Below are 10,268 nucleotides of genomic sequence, written 5' to 3'. Positions count from 1 at the left end.
TAATCTCAAAAAAAGATTTAATTTCATGGCTGAATGTGACACTACATTTAATTCCTTTGATTTCATATGCAGCATGGAGTCATGGAGTAGTGTTTCTTACACAGTTAATTATTTGGGCCAGTAGTTCTGGTCTATGTTACAGTAATATACAGTCACTGCTATAGGACATGCCCTATTTCTTCTTGCCTGCTTTGGGAGCTTTATCCAAGCCTTGGATGTATTTGCGTGGTATTTGATATTGTTCTAAAAAACAGGGGGGAAAAAACTGATTAAGTGAATAAACAAACACAAAGTACAAGAGCCATGCTTTAGAAGTTTTAGATGACTGATTTGTACCATACTGTACCTAAAAGCAATCTGCCAACGTGTTGCACCTGGTTTCCCTGGACTTGTACCAGCTGCCGGTCTTTGGCTCCAGGGACGTCGTGGAGGACGGAGCTGGCCTGGACTCGATGCTGCAGGATGTCTGCCACCACAGCTGGGTCTATTCCAAAACCCTCCAGGTTCTTTATTATCGTAACCTAAAAACATCGGAAGAATAAGGGCAGGAAATTCGGGTATCCAAAATCTCAGAGAAAGTAAGACATGCAGCCATGAAAAGTAGACTACTGGAGAGATTCTTACTATTTGGAACATTCGAAGAAATGCCTTATGCTCTGCCCACGAATGCATTATTTAATAGCAACAGAATTTTTTGGCATCATTCTGTAGTCAGTGTCAATAGGATCTACAAGTGTAAGCAGTTTTGACCTATGTACGTTTTTTGGAACCTTAGACATTTGAGCTCATTTAATAGTCAAAATATGAAGAATACTAAATGCATACTGAAAATACGTTGAAAGAAAGTATATCTATTATTAAACTTCAACACTATTACATCACATACAACACCAGCTACTGAAACAGTACTCAACTACTGGCAATCAGGCTTAACCACAACACTGGGCAAAATCAGCCTAACCACCACCCAGGACATATTAGTCTAACCAACACACTGGAGAAAGTCAGTGAGCACCAGTGTTAAACTGCATGCAGCAATAAAGACACTTCATCAAACTTGAGTCATCGCACTGGTGATTTGGTGATTTGTACCTGGGCTTGTTAACAACCTCGTAATTCACAGATGCTGTGTCATCTGAGTGAAAAGTAATTGGGGTTGGGATTTTTTTTTAACCACACAGTGTGGCTGTGTCGATAATAAATAAAAAAATAACTGCTAATACCTGGATTCCTGGAATACTGGGTATGACACTGACTACAGAATGAGGTCTGTAGTCAATTGGTTAGACGAGGTTTAAAGCATTTCCCATTCAAAACAGTAAGAAAGGACACAAATAATTTGTCATTATTCATTTAAAATGTAATCGTTTTGCTGCTGTTATGTGACTTATTCAATTCTAGCATGGTTAGAAAAACATTAAATGTTTAGCTGGATTTAGCTTAATTTTTCCAAACATTATGCATTTTGAATATTTTACCAGCCTCACAACAGCTGCTACAAAACAATGCATTGTAGTGGGCATAGCATGGATAGGTCAATTATGCCCTTGGTGTACCTTCTTGTTTGAACCTCGGGAGGCCACAGTGATGTCTATTGGTTCCACCTGCCCTTTCTTGACTACAGGAGCATGCCCTGGGAACAGGAGCTGGTGGCATGCTTGCATCTTGCTCAGAGTCCTACAAACACAACACAAGGTAAAGTTCTTTACACTCAAACAACAGTCTACTCCAGCTCTACCCCACATGATTAGGTTCACCTCTGCAACACAAATGTGAAATACGCATTTTAATCAGCAAGTTATTTTAAAAATCGAATTGTGAATTTACTTATTGACTTATTAAATTATTTTGTGGTTTTAATAAAGGGTTTATACATTTTCGCCTAACCAAGTTGAAACAAGTTAAGGGTGAATTTGAACACTGACTTTTGGACACCTGTTTAGATCCAGATTCTGAAGCTGTCAGTAAATGATATCTGCTGCATTACAAATAGCTCTGTATGAAATCATCATACATAAAAAGTCTAAAATAAACCCACAGTTGCTGGTCAGTAAAAAGTTATAAAACCATTGTATAACAATGATTTTGTTTAATCCCTTGTATGGAACTCATATCCTTTTAGAAGGGAGATGCTAGACTAACATTGTTAACAAACTAATACTGCACTTGAGTGGTGTGGGAAACTGGGAAATACCTTATGTATCACTTGTCAATTGCACTCGGACAGCCAATTAAACGGCATTTACGAGTGGAACCTTTTTTCCTTTTACATGTTTTGTTTTTGTTATCCCACTCCAACACTTAGCTGACTAATGAGAATTTATTCGTTTGATATTTCGCAGTGTTTGTGGACAACTCGATGTGGTGGTTTTGGAAAATCCTACAGGTCTCAATGCTTAGTGGGTGGATCTTTCTACAAGCACCTGTAAGTTCAATTCACTAGTTACAACCTTCTGATGAGCACTTGAATGCAGCATTAGATTGCCATGGAGAACATTCAGTAAATATATAGTCCGCATATTATTTAAAAAAATATTTATTGATACATGTTTCATAATATTCCACTCTTAAACTGTGGCACAGTGGTTTAGAGACTTTTTTTTATTAATCAGAGATAAGTTTTTTGTTTTTGCCAAAACAATCCTTTTAGTTATCATGCTTGTGAATCTTGTGAAGAAGGCTCACCTGCTGAATAGGTCATCCCATTTTAACACCTCCACCTCCTGGTATTCAGACTTCTCCAGTAAGCAGTCACACAGCACAGGGTTAATTTTCACATAACTGAAAAAAGCGAAAAAGGAGGCACCAGTTTACAATTTCTGTAAAACCACAAACGTTTAACCATTTGAACTCTAAGTTTATTATTCTCTAAATCATACTATCATTTAATAGTTACCATATTTTGTCCCACAGGGTTCTATTTCAGGGTACAACATACTGCAATTATAAGAGTGAATAACTGAACGGTGGGCCTATGTACATTTCCATTTACGGCATTTAGCAGACACTCTTATCCGGAGTGACTTACAAAAGTGCTTCACTGTTTCCTCAGGGATACCTCAGTTAGTTTGAATAAACTAAAACCTAAAACTAAAAACACAAGTCAATATGGACATGATTTAAGGAGTCAATGACATTACTTCTTGAGCACAGAAGCTTCTTTTAACCTCAATTTCTTTTTGCATTTTGTCTGCAAAATATTAATATTATATTAGTAAGAATAATACAATAACCACAATGTGCTAAGATGATATAGACATAAAATTTGGGGTTTGAAGAAGTAGTCATATGTTTCAATGTTGATAAGATAATAAATTATAATAAATATAAATAAATTATGATTTAAAATGTATGTCTAACTGGATATATATATATTTATTTATTTACCTTTTGTTGGTTTCATGGACAAGCTCATTTCTTTTCACATATTCGGTGATGATGGTCCTCACTTCACTAGCTTGGAGCACAGCGCCCTTCCTGCAGCACACATTGCACACTCCGTGAGAATACACGCACCAACACACGTGCACACAAACACAGTCAGTTACTTGCCAATTCACAAACCATGCTCACTTTTGGTGGGTGTCCTGGAAGAGTGGCTGGAGGCGTGCAGTGACCCCATACAGGGGGGTGATTTCGGGGGGATGATAGACCACCTCACAGCTCTCTCCCTGCTCCACACACTCCTCTGGTGGCTCCCAGTCATCTGGGATGCGGAATGAGCGCAGCCTGGAGTGAAATCAGGAGAGAAACTTATCAGTTAAAGTTCAGTTCTGGTTCAGTTGGAAGAGAAAGTTCCTCTTTTTTGGAGATGATCCGATCTCAGCCTGAATTTGTTGGACTGCAAGATATAGACATAAAATGTCGGGTTCTGAGAAGTAGTCATATGTTTCAATGTTTATAAGATAAGCAATAAATTATGATTTAAAATGTATGTCTAACTGGATGACTGGATGTTTAATTAAAACAATTAAAACAAAAGTGCTGTACATGAATGAGAATATAAAATACGCACCATAAAAAAGATTAAAATAAATTTTGTTAAACTCTCTAAAACAGCTCACTGTTTTACAGTGCAAAATAAAAAGAACAGCCAGCATTTATACCCTGTATTTAGTAACCTGTGCGTGGGATTAAGTGGGCTGTGGATGATAAGTGCTGTTGACTTCCTCCCATAAGTCATTCTCTATACAGAGACTAGTGATGCATTAGGCTATGGATTCAATCTCATAACTAACTCCAATTCTCTCTCTCTCGCTCTCTCACACATTTACATTACATTTATATTTATGGCTCTTATCCACAGCGAATTACAAGGTTACTTGTATTACAGAGGTGAGCCAATGTAGTGTTCAGAGTCTTGCCCATGGACTCTTATTGGTGTAGTGCAGCACAGTCACCCAGACAGGGAATCGAACCCCAGTCTCCCATGTGGTGTAGCAGCTCACTGGCAGGTAGTGGTGTTATCTGTTGCGCCACACCAACCACTATACACACACACACACACACACACACACACACACACACACACACACACACACACACACACACACACACACACACACACACACACACACACACACACACACACACACTACTCTCCTACCTCACTTAATCCATCCATTTATCTCTTAATAAGTTGCTGAAGCATTTTCTCTATTAAAGCTTCTGTGTCTGAGCGTCGTCGTGTTTGAGGCTAGATTTTTCAAGAACAAAAGTGGATTCCTCTAGACAGTTCATTAGGCATACCATACTAGTGAGCAATTTGTGATTGTGATTTAATCCATATTTTATTATATATACATGCTTTTTTGTCCATTTGAATTTGATGAATATTGGATTTTTCTTTCTTTTCATTCTCCCTAGTTTCTCCCTAACATTCTAATTATGTCACTCACATATGTCACGTCACACAATTAGATCTTATTTACCAAATGTCCTTAAGAAGTAATTTCTTCTTCAAACCAACTTACACAGTTTTAATAACCTGACATTCACCAATGTTTTCTTATTTGAAATTTGTTCAATTTACAAGGACAACAGCATCAATCATTCAATTTCTTCACACACCTTTTGTCTGGACTTTCCTCAAAAACAAATGTAAAAAAACAAAACAAAAAAAACATAAGAATATATTAATTATAGATAATTAAAGAGGCCTATTCTTATTGTTCTTATAGTCTTATTGTTTATCAAAAACTCATTTGTGCCTGTTTGACCCTAAACTACTGCTATGATCAATTGTGCATCCCTAATATAAATAAATAATCCAGAAACCTAGTGTCAATAATGATAACTTTATCAATCAAACTTTATCATTATCAATAGCTAATAACGTTATAAGAAAAGAACATTCCTTTCTGTTCATTTAAGCATGTCTGTATGTGCTTTTGAAGGGTCTACAATCAAGTGAAGAAAACTCCACATACTCAGAGTTCATCCAGTCCACTTCCACAATGCTGTCAACGCCTTTGCTCAGCTCCTTTACTCGAACAAGACTGCGCTCCTTCTGCATGGTCTGCAGGAACTTTGAAAGCTAAACAGAGAGGAAAAAAGATAATTAAAGATCGACACCATTTTTTTAGATCAACTGGGTTTCAGGTTGGCTCTCCACCAAGTGAAAGAGAGGAAACACATACCTTCTTATAGCTGGACTTTTTGATGTCAAGGTGCTTTCCTTTAGGACTGCAAAACAAAAACGTACAGACACATTTCTAAAACAACAGCAAGACAGTCAAGCCCATTCACTGAAAAAACTATGGTAACAGACTGGAAAAGCTTAGGTTGGGGTAATGCAGCACAGAAGACTAGAGGTTCAGTTATGAAGTGTGAGATGTGAATACAGCGGTTTAAGGAAAGAAAAGTTATGTTGTACCAGCAAGAGGCCATGTGCTTGCGGAGGAAAGTGCCAGTCAGTAGGGGGAGCTCTGACTTCTTCAACTTGATTTTCAAGGCATGGAGAAAACACTGGTACAACAAAGAATCCATCTGCTCTGTAAAAAGATTGAGAACCAGTGTCAACATTCACACCAACATACGCACAGTGAACAGCAGCGCCTGCCTAATAAACCCTAGGATGCTTTTAAAGGGAAAAGGGGGGGGTGGTGTCATTAGAACGGTTTGCCGACAGGTGGCGATATGATGTCAGGTGAACATGGCGACAAACAAAGAAGATTTTATACAAAATAAAATGCATCACTAAGCACGATCGGATCGGGGCAAAAAACGAATTTGGACATTATTCATTTTAAACCAATCTTATTATTTATATTATTATAAATTATAAAATGATGATGGCATTTGCTCTCAATTTCCCATTGCCTTCTCTATTATGGATTAGGTTGTCGTGCTATACACATTAAACCAGTTACTTTAACACAGATAAAAGATTAATGTTATAAATATTTATGCATAATAACATGTTACGTTCATGGCCACAATGGCACCATATATAATCTATAGGCCTACAGGATGTAGGTTGCCTGAATCTCAATTTTTCCCTACACCCTTTAAAATAACTGACCTTGTGGTGATCTAGAGTCATCCACCTCCTCCTCTCCCTGCACTTCCTGTTCAGCCTCTTCTGTCTCCTCCTCTTTCTCTTGCTTGCCGAGGCTGAGGTCCTGCAAGCTCTGACAAGACGACTGCACAGCAGCCATCTCGGAGCCATCCCATCCCTCACTTTCCTCCCCCTCATTTTTCATCAGCTCTTCCTCTTCTCCTTCCCCACATTCCACTCCGTCCATCTCTCCATCTGCCTGCACTGAAGTGTCAGTAACTGATACGATAGGAGGAACAGTCTTGTCACCAAAAGCCCTACATTAAAATTAAAGAGGTCAGTTTGAGGAAAATGAGATGCATATGAAGAACAGTCACCACAACTGCAAAGTTTACTTCTTTTCAAATCAAAACTATATTATAGTATCTTACATATCATAACAATTAGCTCCAGACAGAAAACTGAATGATAAGCAGAATGATAGTGGAGTGTATATGGAAAAAGCTTACCACAACTGGTCCATGTATGTGTGTAAGACATTCACTCCTTTCCCTTTCATACCACTACTCCTCATATCGCTGCTTGACATGGCCGCTGTACCCACAGCAACCGGAGCCCTGTAACCAAGCAACCTCAATCAAAGTTCCCCACTACGAGCAACACTTAAAAAAATAGGAGTAAAGCTATTGTGCTTTCTTATTTACATAGCTTGGTTATTCCAAATGATGGTACACATACAGACTGTTTACCTGTTGGACACTATATTAATAGCACAGCAGTCCCCTTTATTCACGACAGGCAGGCCAGCAGAGGACACCACCACCCCGGGAAGCATGAGATCTGTACAAGCCATTGAAACATTTATCAGAGCGTAAAGAGAATATACACACAAGCAAACACCTTTATTATTCCTTCCCCAGATGAACTCACCTGCCCCACCAATTAACTTCTGCACTACTGGAGCCCACGTTGTGAATGATGGCACCATATCAGGATATCGCCAAAGTGTGTATACTGTTGAAAACATGAAGTAGAAACAATAAAATAATAATAAGAAATAAACACTGAACATTGCCTTCCTTTAAAGAAATTATTCTCTTTCTTGTACCACATGATTTCTGTATAGCTTTGCCTTTATTTACCATTATTTGCGTAATATGGACATTTAAATCTATGGTTAGAAAATCTGATTCTGTCAGAAGTCACAAATCCATTTAAATGCACTTGAGTAATCAGATAATGGCAAGCTCTGGGTCTACATGAGTTTAGCAGTAATCAGAGTCCTGCTTTGCAACCAGCCAATAATAATCTCAGAGTAAGTTGTAATGTAAACGACACGTAAAACCAAAACTTCATGCTGTTTTTTTTTTACCACAACATGAACATACACCATCCTTCTCTTCACCAAATCTTTCATTTGATCATGTTGTTGGTCTCAGCATCACTCCAATAAGTGTCACTCAGACAACTGTCTTGTGGGATACGGTGTTAAACGCTGCTTGTTCACATCAATACAGTTTTCACGTGTGCATAGACTGAGAAATACGATTAATCTGAATCTCTTTATTGGATTTCTAGACCGTATTTCGGTCTCAGAAAGTAACACTACTTTTGGAGAATTTTGGAGGGGTTTGTTTGTGTACAAGTGACATACTAATACTAGCAATTTGGGACTTGATATTTCTAAGAAGTGAAATGGACAAGCTTGTCTAACCATTTAGCGGCATGTTTATATTAGATACAATGCATTCATAAATAAGACCTACATCCATTTAGTGTGGCATAGCGTCATGCTCGGCACATTATAAATGTGGCAATAAAGCTGGCAATACCTGTAGGATACACCTGTTTCTCCAGCTGAAAGAACATGGGGTTCTTATGGATGGAATACAGAGTAACAGCATCTCCTTTATGGGCATAAATCTTCACAACATTCAGTTCTTCTTTGTTCGGTACGAGCTCGTTCAGGTCATCTGCAGACAGTGACGGGAAGGCAGCAGAGATGTCAGATCTCAGCTTCCTCCTGTGGGATGGATGAGGGAGAGAAAGCGTAAGTGCAGTAACAGGCAAACTGACTCTGGAGACCAGGCACTAATGAACAGCACAGTCATACATTTTAACAACGAAATATATTGAATTACTTCAACATAAATTGGTGGAGCTAAACTGCTGTAGGCTGTAACAGTTGCCCATAGTCTGTGCAGTGTGCTAACCACCCGTGGTTTACTTTCACACAGAATGTTAAACTTAAACATCTAAATCTCCCAAGACATTCAAACTGTTAATTCTTTCCTTTAATATTGTTCTCTTTAACATCGGTCTGTGAAGTTTCACAAAAGACGAGAAGCGACAGCAAACTAACAAACCTTAAGCATCAGTCATTCTTAGTTGGGGTAAGTTTGTCCTCATTAGCTCGCTGTGTGGGTCCTCAACTCTTGATGAAATGTTCTGCTGACCGCTGCAGTGTGCTGCCATTTTGGCTTTACTTTGATGCTCCACTGATTAACAATTTGCTTTTGTCTGTCCTCAATTATAATGTAAAGGCAGCACTAATGTGCTGGAGTGTATGAACCATGTCTACATTAAACAACAAACTATACTAGGTTCTTATCATTTCCAAAAAAACATTTGCTTTTATTTTTGCGCAACCACTTTCCAATGTACTTTTTCCCTTAGAACAAAAGCAGCTGTTTCTGTATTGCAGTGTTTCTGATCTGAAACACTGCAATAAAAATGAGTGGAGCTGAAATGTGGCAGGCTGAATAGGCACAGACACATCATATGGTCAAAAGTATCAGGACACTTGCTCATTCATTGTTTCTTCTGAAACCAATGGAATAATAAAAAAAAGAGTTTATCCTGCTTTTGCTGAATTAACTGTCTGTACTGTCCAGGAAAGCTTTCTTCTAGGTTTTGGATCTGATTGCATTCAGCGACCATGGGGACTGCATTAGGCATGGTATCAATAGGTCCATGTTTATCTGCTCTAGAGTCCTATTCCATTGCCAATACTTCTCTACAGGGATACAACCTAAAGTAGCTGAATGCATTTATAAGATGGGGTGTCCACAAACATCTGAACATACAGTATATATAAATGAGCTCTTGTGACATTAGGTAAACATTTTCATTTCATTGTTCACATTAAAAAAAACATAAATAAAATCCAATTTTCAGTCAAATACAAAGACAAACAGTGGGGCTAAAGCTGAAGAAGAAAGCTCTAAAGTTTAGATAAGTTCAGCAGCTCTACCTGACAGCTAACTGTAGCACTGGCTAAGCGGCTAGCAGTATTTACTAACCTGTCCGATCCCTTCATAACTGTATTGGACTTCACACGAAACGCTTTCGTGAACATCCTGCTGTACTACGGAGGCTCCTGGGTTTGCTGATAATCCCTCTGGGTAAGGTAAACTTCTAATGTGTGTGTTATAATAACGGGACCGTTTCAGAACATACTGCAATTCAATCCATAGCGGCTGGAATCTACCATGCGCCTGCACCGCAAAATACGTCCGGGTGGGGACAGCGGCTCACTTCGGAACGGATCCCCTTCGTTTTTGGTTCGCAACAGTTTGATGAGCCCGGTCCTGATGGCTTATTTTGTTAAATTATAAAATTGGTGAATAAACCCTATACATAAATATGTTATTTCTTTATTTTAAAATTTTATGAACATATGGGAAATAATAATACATACTATATTACATGTACTATAACCTTTGTACAAGTATGCTAAATTCAACTAATTTCACTGCTATATACTAGT

General features: G+C 38.3%; 1 protein-coding gene across 2 annotated transcripts; it reads right to left on the bottom strand.

Annotated features, from left to right (window-relative positions):
• Positions 1–9,991, bottom strand: eif2d (eukaryotic translation initiation factor 2D). 2 transcript variants are annotated; one of them, XM_072681060.1, is made up of 15 exons: positions 9,802–9,991; positions 8,332–8,522; positions 7,430–7,513; positions 7,249–7,339; positions 7,009–7,116; positions 6,524–6,816; positions 5,876–5,993; positions 5,640–5,685; positions 5,430–5,536; positions 3,574–3,729; positions 3,388–3,477; positions 2,686–2,781; positions 1,557–1,677; positions 347–521; positions 1–243 (listed from the first exon to the last, which is right to left on the bottom strand). In XM_072681060.1, exons 1-15 carry the CDS (start codon positions 9,855–9,857, stop codon positions 173–175), a joined length of 1,803 nt encoding a protein of 600 aa, XP_072537161.1. In that variant the 5' UTR covers positions 9,858–9,991; the 3' UTR covers positions 1–172. The 2 variants fall into 2 exon arrangements, with proteins under 2 accessions (XP_072537161.1, XP_072537162.1); XM_072681061.1 differs by lacking the exon at positions 9,802–9,991 and adding an exon at positions 8,866–9,785.
• Between the last annotated feature and the right edge of the window lie 277 nt (positions 9,992–10,268).

This window comes from Salminus brasiliensis, chromosome 6, assembly GCF_030463535.1.
Source record: "Salminus brasiliensis chromosome 6, fSalBra1.hap2, whole genome shotgun sequence".
Taxonomy (NCBI): domain Eukaryota; kingdom Metazoa; phylum Chordata; class Actinopteri; order Characiformes; family Bryconidae; genus Salminus; species Salminus brasiliensis.
The sequence above is the reverse complement of the archived record's forward strand: the minus strand, read 5'-3'. Positions and strand labels throughout refer to the sequence as shown.

Excerpts from the sequence above, each read along its gene's own strand:
- eif2d (XM_072681060.1), bottom strand. The coding sequence starts at position 9,857 with ATGTTCACGAAAGCGTTTCGTGTGAAGTCCAATACAGTTATGAAGGGA. Across the intron at positions 7,340-7,429 it reads GAAGTTAATTGGTGGGGCAG|ATCTCATGCTTCCCGGGGTG; the intron begins GTGAGTTCATCT and ends TGGCTTGTACAG. Across the intron at positions 5,537-5,639 it reads AAAAGTCCAGCTATAAGAAG|CTTTCAAAGTTCCTGCAGAC; the intron begins GTATGTGTTTCC and ends CTCTCTGTTTAG.